This window comes from Callospermophilus lateralis, chromosome 11, assembly GCF_048772815.1.
Source record: "Callospermophilus lateralis isolate mCalLat2 chromosome 11, mCalLat2.hap1, whole genome shotgun sequence".
NCBI lineage: Eukaryota > Metazoa > Chordata > Mammalia > Rodentia > Sciuridae > Callospermophilus > Callospermophilus lateralis.
The window spans coordinates 5,557,316-5,577,598 of NC_135315.1; the positions used below are offsets into that span (position 1 = coordinate 5,557,316).

Below are 20,283 nucleotides of genomic sequence, written 5' to 3' on the forward strand. Positions count from 1 at the left end.
GCGCCGAACTGCAGACCAGCGTCATGGCTGCTTCGAGACCGCCCCAAGTCCAGGAGCTGCTGGCCGAGGCCCGACGAGCCTTCCGCGAGGAGTTCGGGGCCGAGCCCGAGCTGGCCGTGTCGGCGCCGGGCCGCGTCAACCTCATCGGGGAACACACGGACTACAACCAGGGCCTGGTGTTGCCTATGGTGAGGGGCTGCGCTGGGGGAGCCCCAGGCCGGCTGCCCCGCCGCGGAGAAGGGCGGGCGGCTGGGGCTCAGAGACGCGCTCTCTCCCGCTGGAATGTGGGGCGGGCAGCGGAGTGGGAGTCGCGCACGCGGGAGACCCTGGGACAGACCGTTTTTCACGTGCGAAGAGGGACAGACGCAGACCGGAGAGGGTATGCGGGCACCTCTTCACCCAAGTCTGCCTTCTGGGGATTGCTGGTCCTGGACCTCAGCCGGGGGGCGTGTTCCCCTTCAAATTTGGGCCCTAAGTAGCAGGTAGAAGAGGAACACTTCCGGCTTCTGGCCTTGGTGAGGCCAAAACCATAGGCCAGGGCAAATGGAGCCCCTCAGCCTCTGGCCCAGCCCATTCCGGTTACAGAGGAGGAAGCCAACTCAGAAAGGGTTGGGGATCTGCTCAAGGTCTCACAGCTGGTTCTTGGTATGTGACCTTGAGTGTTACCTTCCAGCTCTTAACCTGGGCTCTCAGTCCCACCCTGCAGCTTGGGAAGTGAGTAGTTATAGCAAATCTATCCGCCTCCTTTTGGAGGTCATCCCCAAATGGGAAGGCGAGGAGCCCCTTTGATCCTGTTTTCCTTTTGAGCTAGCTCTCTCTCTCCCTCTTTCCCTGCAGCTGGGAGCCCTTGCTCAGGGCAGAGTCCAGGTTTGCATTCCTGCTGCTGCTGGCTCCACCTCTGAATACCCAGGGGCCTGAGCTCCAAGCCCCTAAGGCCAGCTCTGCACTCAGGCTCATTGAGCCACACCTCATTCCCTTCAAGTTGAGCTGGTTCCCTCCACCTCCCTGTGTGTCCCAGGGGGCAGAACCTTGGCTGGAGTCCTTGTAGTTGGAGGGTGTCTCTGGAGGGGCTTATTCCATTTGCTGGTATAAGCTCCACATACTCCTATCTCTTCTTACAGGCATTGGAGCTGGTGACCCTGCTGGTAGGCAGCCCCCGAACAGATGGGCTTGTCTCTCTCCTCACCACCTCTAAAGATGCTGATGAGCCCCAGCGGCTGCAGTTTCCACTGCCCACAGTCCACCGGTCACTGGAGCCTGGGACTCCCCGATGGGCCAATTATGTCAAGGGAGTGATTCAGCACTACCCAGGTATGGGGCCCAGGCATGGGTCAAATTCATGCTGCCACTAGGATTGTAGGTCAAATTTATGTTGCCAGTAGGATTGTCACCTCACAGCCACAAGTCCATTAACCTGTCTAATACACTGGGGAAAGCTTGCAAGGTGGAATACCCTACCGCACCAATGAGAAAACTGATGCCCTAAGAAGTTCCAGAACTTGCCCTGGGTTTCCTTTTACATGATTAGAGGAGCCAGGAATCAAACCTCAATTTGCTAGTCCTAAATCAAGAGGATAACTAGAAAGATTGTTCCAGTATCCTCAGATGGCCAGAAGATGGAGGGTAGTAGGCTCTTTGGCACCAGCAGGTTGGTGGCCTAACAATTGAGAGACATGCCCTAGAAGTGGCTACCAGGCTTCCTTCCTTCCTATAAGGACACATGCTCTTCCTGTGTCCATCCTTCTAGCAGTTCATCTTAACATCACCATTCTTTCTACTGCAGCTTCCCCCATCCCTGGCTTCAGTGCAGTGGTGGTCAGCTCAGTGCCCCTGGGGGGTGGGCTGTCCAGCTCCGCATCCTTGGAAGTGGCCACGTACACCTTCCTCCAGCAACTCTGCCCAGGTACCACATAGGCCCTAGCCCCAGCCCAGCCCTCCTTGCCTGAGTCTCTGGTCAGAACTCTTCCCATGTTGTGGTTTAGGGAGGGGGAGTGGGGAGTCTCCACAGAGTGTCATTGGAGCTATTGGTGCTCCCATGTGGCCACTTGTGTTCCTCCTGGGCCCCGGCTTCCCTACTTCACCCTATGCCACAGACTCGGGGGCAATAGCTGCCCGGGCCCAGGTGTGTCAGCGGGCCGAGCACAGCTTTGCAGGGGTGCCCTGTGGCATCATGGATCAGCTCATCGCACTGCTGGGGCAGAAGGGCCATGCGCTGCTCATTGACTGCAGGTCAGGGGCTCCCCTTGTACCCTCCTACCTCATAATCAGGAGTTCCTAGGTGGAGCATGCCTACTGCCTGGCCTGGCAAGCAGATCCTTGGCCTTGTCATCTTCCCTAATCCAACTCCACACTAGGTCCCTGGAGACAAGCCTGGTGCCACTGTCGGACCCCAAGCTGGCCGTGCTCATCACTAATTCCAACGTCCGCCACTCCCTGGGTTCCAGCGAGTACCCCTTGAGACGACGCCAGTGTGAAGAAGTGGCCAGGGCACTGGGCAAGGAGAGCCTTCGGGAGGTGCGGCTGGAGGAGCTGGAGGGTGAGAACATCAGTTCTTTCTAAATATGGTTGGGCTCCCTGCTGCTCTCATGGCCTTTACTCTGCTGATTTTCAGGGCCATTTGCCATGCTCTGCCCTCTTCCCCCAAAGCACTGCAAGTCTAGGGCTCCAGCCTCATCACGGATGCTTAAAATCATTTTTCTTTTTATCCCTTCAGTGCTAGGGATTGAACCCAGGGGTGCTCTGCCACTGAGCTATATCCTCAACCCTTTTAAAAAAAATTTCCTTTGAGACAGGGTCTTACTAAGTTGCTGAGATTGGCCTTGAACTTTTGATCCTCCTGCTTTAGCCTCCCAAGTCTTTGGGTTTATAGGCATGTGCTGGCTGAAAACCAGGGCCCCACATGTGCCAGGCAGGTGCTCTACCACTGAGTTAACACTCCCAGCCCTCCTTGAAATCTTAAGATTGCTTTTTTTGCATTCTCTTTTTTATTTTGGCGGGGGAAAGTGAAGGGTACCAAGATTGAACACAGGGTGCTTTACCACTAAGCCACATCTCCATCTTTTTTAAAAAGATTATAATCCCAGCGGCTCGGAGGCTGTGGCAGGAGGATCATGAGTTCAATGCCAGCCTCAGCAATGGTGAGGTACTAAGCAACTTAGTGAGACCCTGTCTCTAAATAAAATACAAAATAGGGCTGGAGATGTGGCTCAGTGGCTGAGTGCCCCTGAGTTTAATCTTTGATACCAAAAAAAAGATTTTTTTATTTAGAGACAGGTTCTTGCTAAGTTGTTTAGGGCCTCTTTACTGAAGCTGGCTTTGAACTCCCAATCCTCCTGCCTCAGCCTCCCAAGCCCCTTGGGATTACAGGTGTGTGTCACTCTGTCCAGCTTTTGTGTCCTCTTGAAGGTTGCACTGTGTTCCACTCAACTTTTTTTTTTTTAAGAGAGAATTTTTTTTTTAATATTTATTTTTTAGTTTTTTGGCAGACATAACATCTTTGTTTGTATGTGGTGCTGAGGATCGAACCCGGGCCGCACACATGCCAGGCGAGCGCGCTACCACTTGAGCCACATCCCCAGCCCTTCCACTCACCTGTAGAGTCCAGGTGGGAGTTTGGTGCTTAAACAGCTGATTTTTGAGTATCTACCATGCCAGCTCCCTGCAGGAAGCCCTGTGCAGTCTCCTACAGTCCTCCCTGCTCCCTGAGTGACAAAATGATACAGCTGTCCCATTTTTCAGTGAGGAGGGGAGGCTCTGAGATGAGGGAGCTCTTCAGAGCCAGGCCTGGGGTAATCAGCCTTGTCCTGCCTAGCAGGGCCCTCTTTGACAACCCTGGGGCCCTCAGGAGTGGGAGATGGGACTGCTGACCGCTGTTCCTCCCCAGCTGGCAGAGAGCTGGTGAGCAAGGAGGGCTTCCGCCGGGCACGGCACGTGGTGGGTGAGATCCGGCGCACAGCCCAGGCAGCAGCTGCCTTGAGCCGTGGGGACTACAAAGCCTTTGGCCGCCTCATGGTGGAGAGTCACTACTCACTCAGGTGAGGCCCTAGGGCAGCCTGCACCTCTTGGGCACAGGTGGGTCCCAGGCTGACCTCTTCTATATTGTCCGCAGGGATGACTATGAGGTGAGCTGCTCTGAGCTGGACCAACTGGTTGAGGCTGCACTGTCTGTGCCTGGGGTTTATGGCAGTCGCATGACAGGTGGTGGCTTTGGTGGCTGCACAGTGACACTGCTGGAGGCCTCTGCTGCTTCCCGCACCATGCAGCACATACAGGTTGGTAAGCACCAGAGCCTTGGAGGGCAGGAGAGGTGGATTCCCAGGGTTCCCCCCTCGCTCAGGCTGCTCATCTCTCCCCCAGGAGCAGTACAGTGGTACTGCAACCTTCTACCTCTCGCAGGCTGCTGATGGAGCCAAGGTGTTGTGCCTGTGAGGTACCTCTGGACAGCATATGCAAGCATGGGCCGAGGTTGCAGGTCATGCAGCTCTGTGTCTGGCCCCACCTTCCTCATTTGGGTGCTTAATAAACATGCCTCTGACTGTGGTACCCTCCTGCTTCTAGAGGTGGGTATGTGCTTAGGGGTCAGAGAAGGGGAGGTTGTCAGAATCACTGCTCTGCCCGGCTGGCACTTTTTGGGCTCCTGAGGGACAGATAGGACAGAGTCAAGCAGTAGCAAAATTTTTTATTTAGTGCAGAACAAAGGTTGGATCCTTGTCCTGGTCCCAGCTCTTTGGTTACAAATAAGTTTGGGCCAGCGTGGGGCAGGGACAGCCAAAGGGCCTTCTGAGACCTCTGCCCCCTTCGTGCTTCCTACAGGATACCTGGCCCCTGCTCTATGGCAAGAGGTGCTGGCTCTGTGGTCAGCATGAAGGTGGGGCTGGGCCCCAGGGTGGGGTCCAAGGATGGAGTAGCTGAGGGAGTGCTGGGGAGAGGAGGCAGGGAGGGGGCCCAGGTTCCAGAACACTGGTGAGGTTGGTGAGTCATGTTTGGAAAAACTGTTGGTCCACCTGGGTGTTGAGGGTTCCACTGGTAGTCAGTGTCCGGCTCACAAATTCCTGGGTCACGTGCCGGGTGAGAGAGCCACTTGTCTCTAGGTGCTGGGACCCCAGGGTCAGTCCATCTGTGGGAGAAGAAGTTTGAAGGATGCTGCGTGGTCCCTGCCCTTCCATGTTGGCTACGCTCCTGGGAGCCAGGATCCCTGCCTCCTGGTGGTAACTCACCCATTAGGAAGGGCTCAGTGGTGCTGGTGTGGGTGGTGGTGATGCTGCTGTACTCGCCTTGCAGTGGGTGCTGGAAGAGCCCGGAATGGGTGCCCAGCTGTGGGAAGGGACCTGGAGAGGGTAGATTGGCCTGTTAGGGGATGGCAGGAGAAGGCGTGACCAGAGAAGAGTTGGGATAAAGAAGAGATGCCCCACCTCCATCCTGGGACTCAATGGTGATGATGCCTTCACGCTCTGGCCCGAAGCCCTCGGTAGTCCTGGCCTGCACCTTGAACTTATAGGGCACGTTCTCACTGAGGCCAGGCACGGTCAGCCGGCTCTCAGGGTTGTCTCCATCCACCCGGAATGTAGTGGCTGGCCCTGCATGGGAGGATGTCTTCAGTTCCTGTGGTCCCTTCTCCACTAATCCACAGCCACCCCTAGCCTCAGGGTGGGCAGTACCTCCTCCTTGGGCCATCTCACAGGTCACCAGATAGCCGAGGATGTCACCATTGGGCCTCCGTGGCCGCTCCCAGCTCAGCTGCAGTGAATCGGGGCTCAGGGCAGTGAACACCAATGGGCCTGGGGCACTGGGGGTGCTCAGAGTGAAGGCAGATCCTGGAGGCAGCAGAGAGAATGTCAAGTGTGTGGGAGTGTGGTGGGCATGGTGGCAGCTGTGGGGGACCACTCACCTGGCAGGGGGCAGAGTGGGCTCTGCGGGTGCACCTGTGATTCAATGGTGATGACACCCTCACGCTCTCGGCCCCAGCCCTCCTGGCTCTGGGCCCGCACCCGGAACACGTAGGAGTGGTTGGGCAGGAGGTCTTCCACCACCACAGAAGTTTGGCCAGGGTTGGGGATGTTGAGCCTGTGTAGCTCGCCTGGAGGTTGGGTGAGGGCAGACAGCAGAGCAGCTTTACCCCAACCCTGTCCTGATCCCCACTACCCTAGGCTGCCATCAGCATCTGGTCGGCATTGACCCAGGGCTGCCTATGGGGGGGTATAGTGTGATAAGATTGGTTGTTAAGGTTGTGCACTATACAAAAGATGAGTGTAGCCTGCAGTCCCACCCATCCTACACCCTTGTCAGGGGTCTAGGTCATGCCACTCCCTAGTTCCCACAGAGGTCACATAGACCAGGGAAGGCCTTGGTCCCTGAGGCCTTGTTAGGGAAAACCTAGCAGAGGAAATAGGCAGAGAGGCGCAGGGGAGATGGATGAGACCTCGGGTGAGGGAACGTAGGGGAATGGAGTGAGACCCTCAAGAAGACTGGAGGTGGGCTTATGCACAAAGCCTTGGGTAGGTTCCTGACCCCACTGGGGTGCTCAGCATGGGCCCAGGCCTGGAAGGTCCCCACCCCTGCAGGCAGCAGTAGCCCCGCCTCACCGCCATTCAGCAGCTGGTACTCCACACTGTAGCCCAGCAGCAGGCGCTCACACTGAGGCTCCTGCCAGCTTACTTTCAGAGATGTGGGTCCCAGGGCGGAGAACACCAGGCGGGTGGGTGTGTCAGGCACACCCATGGCACCTCGAGAATCTGGAGACAGGACATCACAGGGGAAGGAGCTGGGATCTTCCTGCTGTCACAATTCTACCCCCTCAGGTACCCAGGCAGTTTGTACCCAGAACCTTCCACGGGTCCTTTGATTAGTTACAGACCCTGCCTGTGATGAAGAGGGTCACCCTCTTAGTCTGCCACCTCCCACCTTGCTCCCTGCTTAGTGTGGACCCACCGCAGCCCACACCCTGGCAGGACAGAGGCCATGTTAGGCATCAGCGCTGATGAGTGTGGGGCAGGGGTTAGCTTCTCTGAGAGGGCAGGGTCCTGTGAATGGAATGAGGCCAAGGTGGTGGATGGGCACAGGCAGCGGCTGTGATGGATGGCAGATGGAGCAGGACAGCCACAGAAACAGGATGGCCACCCCGGAACTACCTGGGCCCCAGAAGGGTGCTGCTGGCTGCCCAGCCAGGATTATAGAATCTCGGGAGCCCCTGGAGGGCAGGAGCCCCTTCATCTGAGCCCGACTCCAGGACCCCAGGGCCCAGGACAGCGGAAGCCTGCTCCTCCCGTCTTCCCAGATGGGAGGGAGGCCTAGGGCAGGACAAAACAAGGAGTGAGAGGGACACGATGTGGAGGGTGGGCAGTGGGGGTCAGCAGCGGCCCAAGCCTCCAGGAGCTGGAATGGAGGTGCTGAACAGGCGAGGCAGGATTGGTTGAGGTTACTCACCCTGGGAGGAGAGGGAGGTGAGGGTGGAGTAGTCTCTGGGCAGTGTGGACGACTGTGAGTGCTGTGTGCGGGTCAGTGAGTGGTAGTCCCGAGTGAGGGTGGAGGAGGTGCTCAGCACACGGTGGGGCAGATGTGGGCTCAGGTGGGTGCCATAGGTGTTATTGGCGGCTGTCATCCTGTGTAGGGAGTTGGCACTGCCTGGGAAGGCAAAGTCCATTCGACCATTCACCAGGTGCTCTGCAGGAGGAAAGAGGGTCGGTCAGTCAGATCTGCACCAGACCTGGAGGCCTAAGGGGCAGGATGTGGCCCTGAGGATTCCTGGGGTTCCCTTCCCTCTGGGGGAGCCTGGGAATAAAATACCACCAATCTCCCCCAAACTACGATGTTAGGGCCCCTATGTCTCCAGAGGAGTCCAGAAGGCCACATGTCCTCTAGCTCTGTGCTTATGGATTATCAGAGCACAGCCAACCCAGTTTGGGCTCTCCAGAGCCCAGAGCCTCTCCTCAAATCCTGGAGGTCCCTGAGGGTCTTCCCCTGACAAGTTTCTGAAGCTGGCTGCCCCAGTTGGGGTAGGCATCATGAGAATCACTTCCTGTCCTGCCTCCGGGGGCGCCCAAATGCCTGCCCTGGGCATCCCTTGGCTACCCGGTGCTGTGTGCACACAGTTGCAGGCCCCTGGCCTGGCCTGGCCTGGCATCTTGATGAGCAGCCTGGCCGAAGCTGGGGCCCTGGGGCAGCAAGTGGCGGCCCCAGGTCCCAACCAGCGTGTGCAAACGAGCCGGCACAGGCCGTGCGCAGCCCAGGAAGGTGGTCACCTCCGGGGGGCCGTGGCGTCGCGCTGCGGGCCCGGCTGCTGCCCTCCCCGGCCGCGCTCCCCGCGCCGCCGTCGTCAGAAGAGCGCCCGCTGCTGGCCGACAGGCGCGGGATGAGCTCCGGGGGCAGCCGCCACGTGACGTGCCGCAGGTCCAGCTCCTCCCCCAGCAGGGGCTCGAACTTCCAGCCGCCGCCTTGGGAACAACGAAGGGCCGCGTTGGCACCGCCGGGGGCGCCGGGGTTGGTGGCGCCAAGGAGGACCAAGCCAGGCCAGCGGCAGAGCCCGGCGTCAGGGATTGGGTGTCCCCATGCTGCAGCGATGGGGAAGCTCGGCGACAGGGGAAACCCTTGTCCTGATTCCGAATAGGGTTGTGTAGTTTTGGCCACAGCTCGGGAGGAAAGACCCGGTACCAGCCACAGACCTTGTGGATGGAGCCTGGGCCCTGTCACCCGCTGTGAGGTTTCCCTTGTTGCTTAAATGCCCTGAGCTTCAGTTTCCGGACTGTGCAAAGAAGAGTAATCTTTCCCCTGCCAGCCTCCCAGGGACAGTTCCAGAAGCCCCAGGATACTAATAGTTAGTAGACCCTCAAAACCATACTCCCTGGAAGATCCCATCCTGGCATTTTATGATTGACATTCCATTTTACAGATCAGACAACAGGCACAGAGCAGGTGTGTGTCCCACAGTGGAGCCAGAGCTAAAGCTGCACCCAGGGGTCCCTGCTAAGGGCTCTTTTTGCAATATACTGTGCCAGGAGTCAAGCAGGAGAACCGAGCCTGCTGGGGCATCTCTGCCTCATCAGCTGGCCCCACCCCTGTGAAGTGGCTGCTCAGGGCTCCTGGTCTGTGCCTGCCCCCTCTCACTTAGGCCTGCCTCTGGGAGGAGTCCTAACTCCACTGCGCAGCAGGTTAACCTTCGGATCACAAAGCAGTTGTCCCAGTGCATAATCCACATGCTCAGGCCTGTGTGCATCTGCCCCCAGCAGACACCCCTGTGTTCTCACACATGGTAGTGCACATGATTGCAGTGGGCCACAATAGCTGTGTCCTCTCCATGTCCCCAGTGCCAAATCATGGGCTCTGTGGATATATATCTGAGGCTGAGAAGCAACTTCTAGTGTTGACCTCCATGCCCAGTAGTTGCTGGCCACTTTACTCTCTCTGGACACCAGGGACAGCCCTACCCCATGCCCTCACCCCCACTGTCTTTCATGGATCCCACTCACCAGTGTCATCAGAGACGCTGGGCCTTTGACTGCCTGCTGGGGAGCGCAGAACGTCGTCACTGTACATAAGGAAGCTTTCATAGTCTTCCCCACCCTGGGCGTCCACGATGGGGATGTCTGGGATGATGGGGACTGCAGGATAGGGGAGGTGAGCCAGGGCCTCAGCTGCAGCCTCCTGTCCCCCCATCTGCCCTGCACATCCCTTCCCAGCACTCACTGGACATGGGTCTCTTGGGCTGAGTGGCCAGGTTGATGATGGCCTCCCGCTCAGGTCCCCAGCCTGCTCCATTGCGCGCCTTCACGGTGTAGCGATATGGCTGGGATTCTCGTAGGTTCTCGATGAGCAGCATCCGGTTCTTGGGGCTGTCCACCAGCACCTTCTTCATGGGCCCAATGGGTCCTGGGGCAGGGAGGGTGCTTCAGGGGTAGGTCACCCAGGTTCCAGCCTGGTCCCAGCCCCATCCCTGACCCAGCAGAGTTGTATAGATGGGGAGGGGAGCAAGCAGCTGCTGAGCCCTGATCTACTGCTGAGCCCTTTGAACCTGGGTATGACCGGCTTATGGAGGTGTTACCAGATATCTAAGGACTCATTGCTACGTAAGTGCCAGGGTCAACACTAGACTCCAGCTGGCCCTGCTGTCACTTACCAGTTAGCAAACAGTCCTATATCCAGATGGCTCCATAGGAGGCTGGCTCAGGAGCTGAGGGGGCTCTCAGGACAACATCCTCCCACCCATGCTCATGGTTGACAGCTCAGCCCCAAACGCTGAGACACCTGCATGCCTTGCTGCCCCCAGGGTGCTGTGGCAACAGGAGCCAAGGGGAGGACACATAGACTCACAGAGGCTATGATTTAGGACAAACAGTCTAATGGGGACAGGGTAGGGTGAAGGTGGAGGGCTGGCAATGCACATTGGCAGAGGCCAGTCGCACCTAGGGTGGATACTCAGCCCTGGGAGGGCACTCAGTGAGCTCTGCGTGAAAGCAGGGTGGGCCCACTGTTGGAAGACACAGAAAACCAGAGAAGACACACAAGAATGGAGACTAGAAAATGTCCCAATTTCCCAAAAAGTTCAAAGGAAAATTCTTGTAAATGACAACTGAGAAACTTGATGTGCACCCCCAGCACACAGTTGTGCTCAAAAAGCTTTGCTCGAAAGCCAGGTCAGCCTGGAGGTAGCAAGGGCTGGCCTTGGCCCACCCTCCTAGCATCTCTGTCAGCTCATGGAAGGGAGGGAACAGGGGCACACACCAAAATGCAATGCCCCTATCCTGGGGGGCTGACTCAGAGATGGATGGTCCTGGGCTATGGGTCACTCCTGGGGTTAAAAGGCCAAGTCAGAGGAGACCACCCAGCTGTGGCCTAAGAGTGGACCAAGTGTTGTAAGCTCACACCAAGCTGAGGTGTGATGTGGCTGCCAAGAAACCTGATGCTTGGCTGGCCTGGTTAGTGAAGAGTGGGGAGCACCCCTCCCCCTGCCCCAAGCCTGATGCTCAGAGAGTCCCACTGTCGACTGCCCTGCATAGGGGTCGTGGCCCTAATATTTCACTGCTATTCTGAAGTAATTGATTAATTTTAAAATTTATTCCTTCCTTCCTTCTCTTTCTTTTTTGGTACTGGGGATTAAATCCAGGAGTGCTTAACCACTTAGCCACACCCCCAGCCTTTTTTAGTTTTTGAGACAAGGTCTTGTCAAGTTGCTTAAGGCCTCACTAAGTTGCTGAGGCTAGTTTTGAACTCGTGATCCTCCTGCCTCAGTGTCCCAAGTCACTGGGATTACAAGCATGCATCCTCCCCAGCACAGGCACTTTGCAGATTGCACATATTCAGCTATAATGTGCACTGGCCTCAGAGTCTGAAAAGAAGATGTGAATGAGGTGCTTCAACAGGAAAAGACTCCTAGAACCCCCTCTGTGAATTAAGTCAAAATCATCAGAACTTCCCTAGCACTAGGGTTCCACTGCTGCTCCTACAATCTGTGTGAGGATGGTCTGCTCTCCATCACTAGGACCCACCAGGCAGAGTCAGGGTGTGCAGAGGTCCCTGAGCCAGGTGAGAGGCAGGACACTTTCTCATCATGACAGTTGGCAGAAGTCCCCCACTCTCTCCTCCCTTCCAGGACTGAGAAGGGTAGACTGGGAAGACAAAGACACTTCTCCCTGCTGTTCTGGGTTAGGATTCCCAGGAAAAATGTATGAAATATTCTATTAAAAATGTGTTTAGGGGCTGGGGATGTGGCTCAAGCGGTAGCGCGCTCGCCTGGCATGCGTGCGGCCCGGATTCGATCCTCAGCACCACATACAAAGATGTTGTGTCCGCCGAGAACTAAAAAATAAATATTAAAAAATTCTCTCTCTCTCTCTCTCTCTCTCTCTCTCTCTCTCTCCCCCTCTCTCTTTAAAAAAAAAAATGTGTTTAGAGTGGACTGGGGCGGTGTGGCTCAGTGGTAGTGCACTTGCCTGGCATGTGTGGGGCACTGGGTTCAATTCTCAGCACCACATATAAATAAATTTTTTAAAAAGGTATATCAACAACTAAAAAAATAAAACGTGTTTAGAAATTTTCCAGTATCCGGTGTTTCATTTTTTAGGATTTCCCCCTAAACCCAGGGGGCTGTAACACTGAGCTATAACCCCAGCCCCTTTAGTGTTGTATTTTAAGACAGAGTCTCCCTAAGGTGCCCAGGCTGGCCAGGAATTTGTGATTCTCCTGCCTCAGCCTCTGGAGTTTCTGGGACTATAAGCAGCTGTCCCAGTCCCAGTTCATCCTGTGTTTTCTTTTTCTTTCTTTCTCTTTTTTTATCCTGGGAATTGAACCCAGGGGTGATTTACATCCTCAGCCCTTTTAACTTTTTTTTATTTGGCGGGGGGTACCGGGGATTAAACTCAGGGGCACTCAACCACTGAGCTACATCCCCAGCCCTATTTTGTATTTTATTTAGAGACAGGGTCTCACTGAGTTGCTTAGCACCTCACTTTTGCTGAGGCTGGCTTCGAACTCAAGATCCTACTGCCTCAGCCTCCAGAGCCACTGGGATTATAGGCATGCACCACGGTGCCTGGGCTGCTTTGAACTTTTTATTTTGAGACAGGGTCTCACCAAGCTGCTGAGGGTCTCCCTAAGTTGCCCAAGCTGGTCTCACACTTGTGATCTTCCCGCCTCAGCCTCCTCAGCCTCCCCAGCCTCCCATGTCTCTGGGATTACAGCTGTGCACTACAGCACCCAGCTCATCTAGTGGTTTCATTTGATTAATCTGGCAACTCTATTGTGGCCTAAGAGAACATGTAAAAATGAGGCACCCTGGTTACCTGTACAGGAAGGGGCCCTGGGGTCTGTGATCTCCATGTACATATATAATTTTGCCTCCCTTGGGATGCAGCGCTCATTTGTGACCAGAAACCCCACAATGCCTCTCAGGCTTATCCACTGACCAGAACAATAGGCCTCAAGTACCCAGGAGTGACCCGGAGCTCTGGTTCTTTGCCATTCCCCTTCCACTGATGCTGTCCCTGGGGCCAGGAAGGAGAGTCCCAATCCTTACGGTTGTCCTCATTGACCAGGCCATAGCAGACTTCGTAGGCTGTGATCTCGCCATTGGTCTCAGCTGGCTCAGCCCAGCTCAGCTGTGTCACCGTAGAGGAGACGACATTGAAGGCCAGACGCCCAGGCTCACTGGGTACTGGGTTGGGGGCAGGAAGAGCTCTTGTTAGTGGCAGAAGGAGGGCCGAGCTCTGAGAGGTAGGGAGTGGGGAGGGCTGGGCACACTGACATCAGGGTAGCTGGGGACAGATGCAGGGACATGAACAGGCCTCACCTTCTTGGTGGGTGCGGCAGGACACCGGGGAGCTGTAGGGACCCTCGCCCTGTGCCCCATAGGCACACACCTTCATCTCATAGTCGCAGTACGGGTAGAGGTTGGTGAGCTCCACCGAGGGCACCTTGCTATCAAGCAGGTGGGCTTCGGACTCGGAGTCACCCTGGATCCAGTACTTTACCTGCTCAAGGGAGGGGACTGGTCAGAGGGAAGTGGCAGGCACCGAAGCCACTTGTCCCTCCACTGACCCCTTGCCCTTATTTTTCTCTTTGAATAGGATGAGACACCGAGGCTTGGGGGTGCTCACAGGGCAGTTGGGCAGAGCAGGGGATCTCCTGGGCAAGGGGAGGAGGCCCATTCTAAGAAGGAGAGAAAAAATCTGAAAAACTCAAGAATGGCTCTTCTCTCCTCCTGGGGTCCTGCCATCTACTCTCGCTTGGACTTGCTGGTTCCCAGCAGGCCCTCCCCCTCCCTCGGAGCAGTCCACCTCTCTGATGTTGGTGGGTGTCAGACCTTCCTAGCCACTTGTCATTGCCCATTGCCCCCCGGCTTACCCTGTACCCCATCGGCTTGCCAGGAGGAGGCAGCCAGTTGAAATGGATCTTCCGGGACCCAGCAGCCTTGGCATTGGGGTTCTGTGGGGCTCCCAGGTCCCCACGTGGAGGTGGCGGTGATGACCCCGTCTGATTTATGAAGCTCCGGTCCAGTTCATCTAGTGGACCAAGGTAGGGTGGGACAGCTGGCTTAGACACGCCTTCACCACGAGGGGGAGCCAGAGACTCAGTTAAACAGCCCTGGCTCCCTCCCGAGAGATTCAGCCAAGACCTGCCCGGCACCTCACTGGGGAGCTGGTGCCACAGAGGGCATCACACCAAGCTTGGGTGGAGGCCCAGGGGGCGCTCTCCTGGAATGCGAAGGAGGAGGAAACTCATCTGCCCCTCTTTCTCCCTTGGCAGCCCAGGGAATGTCCTCCATGGAACATTTGCTCCCTTCCTCACTCCCCTGCCCTTTCCTCCCATCTTCCTGTCAGGAAGCTCTCTCGGGGAGGGCTCAGAGACACCACGACAATGGAAGCTGAGAACTGATAGGAACTCACTGGCTCCCCGCTTCCAGGAACACCCACTTGAGGCTGAGGTCAAATGGATTCAGGCCCTGTGGCCATTGATTTCAGCCTGTCTGGTTGAGGAGGGGCTGCCAGCTGAAGTGCAAGGTACCTAGTTGAATCTGAATTTCAGATAAGGAGTGAACACTTTTCTTTTTTCTTTGCAGTACTCGGGATAAACCCAGGTGCTCTACGACTGAGCTAAATCCCCATCCTTTTTTATTTTAAGTTGTTGAGGCTGGCTTCAAACTTGCGATCCTCCTGCCTCAGCCTCTCGAATAGTCGGGATTATAGGCATGTGCCACAGGGCTTTGCCAATGAACACTTTTTTTTTCACCTTTATTTTATTTTATTTTTTTTAATGTGGTGCTAAGGATTGAACCCAGTGCCTCACACATGCTAGGCAAGTGCTGTACCACTGAAGTACAACTCCAGCCCCAAAGAACACTTTTTTAAGGATAAGTATGTCCCACAAATGCAGGGGCATACTTACACAACAAGTATGCTTTGTTTTTGTTTACGTGAAATTCACATTCAACTGGGCTTCCTGGGCTTGTGTTTGCTGAGAGGCCCTCCAACCTCCCTCTCCACCTGTGTATGCTGACCCCAGGCTCTGCCTACCTCGGTCCCCAATGATGACGGTGGCTGAGTGGGGCTGGCCCAGGCGGGTCCCAAACTTGGGGTTGCTAAGTTGGACATGGAAGCGGCGGCTGTGACGGCCCCGAAGGAGGGAATCTACTTCCTGCAGCTCCAGGAGCTTCACCTGCAGCTCCTTCCAGGTCTCTCCAGGGTGGAACAGCAGCTCACCCTCCACAGGAATGTAGTCCTGCAAACAGGAAGGGTCAGGGTCAGCTCAGGGCTGGGGGATGAGGCGTCTCAGAAATCAGAGCTTTCCAGAAGACAGAGCCACAGGCACACCCACATGGACTGTCCCATGTGGACATGAAATGGCACTTCCTGGCAGTAAGCACTACAGACATCCGCTCATTTAATCCTCACAGCTGGGTGAGGCAGAGACATTACTGTCCCATTTTACAGATGGAGAAATTTTTCAGTCCCACAGAGAGTTAGGGAACTTGCCCAAGCTCTCGCAGGTAGCTGTGGCAGAGCCAGGATTTAAATCAATCCCAGAGGGGAACAGGGATGCACCACAGAGAGCCCATCACACAAGCCCTGGGCAGCTGGGATTTGCAGGTCCCACCCAGACAGGGAAGAGGTGTCCCCCACACTGTGGCTCTGAAATCTGGGTTCCTTCCTGGTGGCAGATCCTGTTTGCTGGGACCTTTCCATCAGCTCCAGCTTTCCTCTCAGTGCCCTCAAGCTTTCCTGAAGGTGCCCCGGGCATGAGTCAAACTGCAAGAAAAAAGTTTTTCTCACACGACCACTAGGTGGCGCTTCAAACTAGGATTTCACCAAGCCCAGAAAGGGAAGCTCGCAGGTGGAAGGCAACCAGAATTGTGGCCGGTGATCCCAGTGACGCTGCAGCTGCAGCCAGAGGATGGCCAATTGGAGGCCAGCCTGAGTGATTTAGAGAGAGCTTGCCTCACAATAAAAAAATAAACGTAAATGAAAAACAAAAAGGACTGGGGATGTAGCTCAGTGGTAGAGCACCCCTGGGCTCAAGCCCCAGCCCCCAATATCACGCGCGCACACACACACACACACACACACACACACAAAGAAGAGCTGTCTACAAGCAACTGAGGTCAGCACTTAAAAAAATGTTCATATCACAAAACAGGAAGTCAGGGAACTGTTCTGGAGACTCAAGACACAAGATCAGAATCTGTAATGCCAGAAACCTGACTGGTTCTCGGACTAGGGAAAAAGCCATAAAGCAGTTGGGATGTGTGAACAAGGGGAAATCTGCATATGGGTCAATCCCTCAGAACTAGTATAATCCATGTGAACTTTCTTCAGTTTGGTAATCATGTTGTCTGTCGTTATGTAGAAAAATGACCCAGCAGAAGGGTTTAGGGTCTATGTGATGTCTACAACTTACTTTGAAAAGTTCAGCAGACAATACGTCTCTCCACACCCAGAGATACAGATATAAAGATATTAATGCCTTTTTTGGGGGAATCAGGGATTGAATCCAAAGGTGCTCTACCACCGAGCCACATCCTCAGCCCTTTTTATTTTTTACTTTGACAGGGTTTCCTTAATTTGTCCAGGCTGGCCTTCAACCTGTGATCCTCCTGCCTCAGCCTCCAGGGTCACTGGGATCACAAGCATGTGCTACTGCTCCCTGCCTGAACGTCTTTATGTAAATTAGCTAAAGATACTCATATAAGGAGAGAAGGGGGGCTGGGGATGTGGCTCAAGCTGTAGCGCTCTCGCCTGGCATGCGTGCGGCCTGGGTTCGATCCTCAGCACCACATACAAACAAAGATGTTGTGTCTGCCAATAACTAAAAATAAATAAATAAATAAATAAATAAGGAGAGAAGGAAAATATTCACAATATGTGAACCTACGTAAAGGGTAAATGGATTTTAATTTTACAGTCTTTCCATTTGTATGTTCATTTGAAGTTTTTTTTTTTTTTTTTTTTTTTTTTTTAAGAGAGAGAGAGAGAGAGAGAATTTTAATATTTATTTTCGGTGGACACAACATCTCTGTTTGTATGTGGTGCTGAGGATCAAACCCGGGCCGCACACATGCCAAGCGAGTGCACTACCGCTTGAGCCACATCCCCAGCCCCCGCATTTGAAGTTTTTTAAAATAAAAAGGTAAGAAATGGGGCTGAGGGGCTAGGGTTGTGGCTCAGGGGTAGAGCGCTTGTCTTGCAAGGATGATGCACTGGGTTCGATCCTCAGTACCACATGAAAATAAATAAATAAAATAAAGATACTGTGTCCATCTACCACTAAAAAAAAAAATAAAAGTACAAAAGAAATGGGTCTGGGGTTATGGCTCAGCGGTAGACCACTCGCCTCGCACGTGCAAGACACTCGGTTTGATCCTCAGCACCACATAAAAAAATAAATAAATAAAATAAATGTATTGTGCCTGATTACAACAAAAAATATTTTTAAAAAGGTAAGAAATTATAAAAATGATTTTTAAAAACAGTTAAATAAGCCAGGAAATGGCATCTGTCTATATTCCCAGTCCTCAGGCCGTCTGAGGCAGGAGAATTGCAAGTTTGAAGCCAGACTTAGCAACCTAGTGAGACCCTGTCTCAAAACAAAAAATAAAAAGGTTGGGGGTGTGGCTTGGTGGTAAAGCACCCTTGGGTTTAACTCAAAGTACCCGCCCCCCCGCAAAAAAAAAAGAATTAAATACCCAAGCATCTCCATACACAGCAGGGTAGCCAGTCAGCCAAAATCTCTCTTATAATGTGCCGCAATCAGTGGGGTTTATGGCCATACAAACTCTTGAAAATTTTTACTAGGAGCACTGGAGTAGTGATGGGAACTGTTCCTACCAATGAAATGAAATAAAGAAAACTAGGGTGTGACCAGGCTGCCTGGGCCTGGTAATGTATTGCTGAAGAACCTAGACTTCACTACCTTGAAAAAATTTTTGATATGAATTTTAAAAATATTTTTAGTTGTTGATGGACCTTTATTTTATTCATTTATTTATATGAGGTGCTGAGACTCGAACCCGGTGACTCACACATGCGAGACAAGTGCTCTACCACTGAGCCATGACCCCAGCCCCAATATGAATGTTTTTAAATACTGTTATAAATTTAGACCTGTAGCCAAGGACTGGGAAGTAGCTCAGTGGTAGACTGCTTGCCTAGCATGCAAGAGGCTCTGGGTTTGGTCCCCAGTATAATCAAGCAATCAACAGATCAAAAACTGATAGGTAAACGGGGCACAGTAGTGCATGCCTATAATCCCAGCAGCCCAGGAGGCTGTGGCAGAGGATCGTGAGTTCAAAGCCAGTCTTGGCAATGGTGAGACATTAAGCAACTCAGTGAGACCCTGTCTCTAAATAAAATACAAAATAGGGCTGGGGATGTGGCTCAGTGGTTGAGAGACCCTGAGTTCAATCCCTGGTATCCCCCCTCCCAAAAAAAAACCCAATAGGTATAACTAAGTATACTTACCACCTGGCTCTAGCTGTTGCTGATATTGGGGCTCAGCAATGAGGGGACATTAGGCTGTGGTCCTCCCTGCCTGGAAGGGCTGCCTATGCTGCTTGGCCCAGCAAGAACCAAGAGTGACAGAACTGGGGAGCCTGGCCCAGGAACCAGGGCCCTGAAATTCCAGCCAAGAAGCCAAAATCCCCAGGATGGGCAGAAAGGGAGTCTACCTTCCTAGAAAATGTCTGAATATCCTGGTCATCCTGGGTCATTGGAGGATGGACAGGAGTGGGCTGGACAGATTCCTGGCCAATCCAGGAGGAAATGGCTCCCTTGGTCTGAGTCCCTGGAAGTGATGGGGCCTCATCTAAGGTGTCACTGGAACTTTGGGTGAGATGTCCCTGCCAAGGGTGGCAGGAGCAGGTGTCCATGGGAGGCCAGCCAGGGTAAGCATCCAGGGACCCAGGCAGCTGCCACATCCTGCTCTGTCCTAGGAACCCAGTGCATGCCCTCTCGACTTGAGGGACACGCCCTTGACCCTGTGGTGGAGCCTTACCCGGTTGCCCTGTGCTGTGTTGTCCTGTGTGCGGTAGGAGACCTGGGACTTGCCATTGTCCAGGATGCGCCGGATGACAGGAATGCGGGCCACCTGCTCCCCACGGCTCACTGAGTACTCAGATTGCTCAAAGGACACCACGCCACTTGCTGCAAGGAGCGCAGGTGCTGCTCAGGGATCCTGGCCTCAGTCCCCTCTTGGCTCCCCCTCCCTCTGGCCCAGTCCAGACTCCAGGGGTCTGTTTGTTACCCACACCCCACCACCCTCATGGGGAGGGCAAAGGAATGGGATGGAATATTCTCCAAGAAAAAATTGAGGAGCTGGAACAAAGTGTCCATCAGGCAATCTGGAAGGGGCAGGCAGGGGCAGGCCCCAGATGGATGAGTCCAGGGCAGAGCAGGCCCTGTGGATCCTGGAGCAAGGGTGGTGGTGGTCAGGGGCCAGGGGGGCCCTCTGGTTGTCCAGAGGACATCACTAGCACCCGAGGTGCCCTCAGTGTGGTGACTGGTGACACACTTGAGTCCTCCTCTGGATAGAGAACGGGGGCAGGGTGGCACAGCGCCTGTGACTGAGAGCCCCACACAGGTGCTATACACAGCTAACAGATGACAAACCAAGGCCTGCCGAGGGACTGGCCCAGGCCATACAGCCAGGTGCCACTACAGCTGGATATGGGGGAACAAAGTGTCCGACGGACCCCGCTTCATCCTCCCTCTCCCCGCACCCTGACCAACCTTGCTCCTTGATGATGGTGATGTTTACCAGGCGGCGGCCAAGGGTGGCAGTGCCCACGGGCACATCGATGGCCTCCACCAGCAGCTGCTTCTCATCGTCGTCTTCAGGCCGGATGAAGAGGGGCACGCGCACGTCCACCAGCTCCACGCCCTCCTGGAACTCCACCATGCCCCGGGCGTCTGGGGGGCCAGATGTGGGTTTCAGGGCCACATGGGTGGGCGAGGTGAGGGGTGTCGCAGGGAGCCCCACCTACCCTGCTCTGCAGTGAGGGTGTAGTAGCCGGGGGCCACCTTGAGCTCATGGAAGGACCCCTGCTCCACCTGCTTCTCTGTCAGCTTCAGGAGAGTCTGCTTGGCCGAGCGGGGTGCCATCAGCACCGTGTCCACAATGGTGTGGTCTTGCCTGGGTGGGGGTCCAGCAGGAGAGCGGTCAGCCTGGCATTCTCCCTGCCTGTACCTTTCTGTCCTCTCCCCATCAGGGGAAAGATGGGGGACAGCCTCATCCACGCTGATGCGGCACCTCCCTGAGCTTCAGTGTTCTCAGCTGAGAAATGGGCTTCTCCGTCCACCTCACCAA

At 54.7% G+C, this 20,283-nt stretch overlaps 2 protein-coding genes across 6 annotated transcripts in view; one reads left to right on the top strand and one right to left on the bottom strand.

Moving 5' to 3' along the window:
- Positions 1-4,534, top strand: Galk1 (galactokinase 1). Of its 2 annotated transcripts, XM_076871802.1 has the most exons (8): positions 1-188; positions 1,122-1,311; positions 1,784-1,903; positions 2,094-2,229; positions 2,355-2,536; positions 3,884-4,034; positions 4,109-4,271; positions 4,357-4,534. In XM_076871802.1, exons 1-8 carry the CDS (start codon positions 24-26, stop codon positions 4,426-4,428), a joined length of 1,179 nt encoding a protein of 392 aa, XP_076727917.1. In that variant the 5' UTR covers positions 1-23; the 3' UTR covers positions 4,429-4,534. The 2 variants fall into 2 exon arrangements, with proteins under 2 accessions (XP_076727917.1, XP_076727918.1); XM_076871803.1 differs by lacking the exon at positions 1,784-1,903.
- A 124-nt stretch (positions 4,535-4,658) lies between these two features.
- Itgb4 (integrin subunit beta 4) overlaps positions 4,659-20,283 on the bottom strand; it is a 33,355-nt gene continuing 17,730 nt past the window's right edge. Inside the window, exons 24-41 of one of the 4 annotated variants that reach the window (XM_076871798.2) lie at positions 19,961-20,109; positions 19,707-19,886; positions 18,973-19,121; positions 15,000-15,204; positions 13,831-13,988; positions 13,277-13,457; positions 13,004-13,141; positions 9,679-9,861; positions 9,462-9,593; positions 8,238-8,429; positions 7,423-7,659; positions 7,128-7,286; positions 6,582-6,731; positions 5,888-6,076; positions 5,658-5,813; positions 5,412-5,576; positions 5,217-5,327; positions 4,659-5,116 (exon numbers count right to left, since the gene is read on the bottom strand). In XM_076871798.2, the coding sequence (XP_076727913.2) occupies positions 4,977-5,116; positions 5,217-5,327; positions 5,412-5,576; positions 5,658-5,813; positions 5,888-6,076; positions 6,582-6,731; positions 7,128-7,286; positions 7,423-7,659; positions 8,238-8,429; positions 9,462-9,593; positions 9,679-9,861; positions 13,004-13,141; positions 13,277-13,457; positions 13,831-13,988; positions 15,000-15,204; positions 18,973-19,121; positions 19,707-19,886; positions 19,961-20,109 (2,974 nt within the window). In that variant the 3' untranslated portion in view covers positions 4,659-4,976. The remainder of the gene's footprint in view (positions 5,117-5,216; positions 5,328-5,411; positions 5,577-5,657; positions 5,814-5,887; positions 6,077-6,581; positions 6,732-7,127; positions 7,287-7,422; positions 7,660-8,237; positions 8,430-9,461; positions 9,594-9,678; positions 9,862-13,003; positions 13,142-13,276; positions 13,458-13,830; positions 13,989-14,999; positions 15,205-18,972; positions 19,122-19,706; positions 19,887-19,960; positions 20,110-20,283) is intronic. The other 3 variants (XM_076871800.2, XM_076871799.2, XM_076871801.2) reach the window with 3 other exon arrangements.

Coding starts and splice junctions, on each gene's coding strand:
- Galk1 (XM_076871802.1), top strand. CDS start 24: ATGGCTGCTTCGAGACCGCCCCAAGTCCAGGAGCTGCTGGCCGAGGCC. Junction 2,537..3,883: donor GCGGCTGGAGGAGCTGGAGG/GTGAGAACATCA, acceptor GTTCCTCCCCAG/CTGGCAGAGAGCTGGTGAGC. Junction 4,272..4,356: donor GCACCATGCAGCACATACAG/GTTGGTAAGCAC, acceptor TCTCTCCCCCAG/GAGCAGTACAGTGGTACTGC.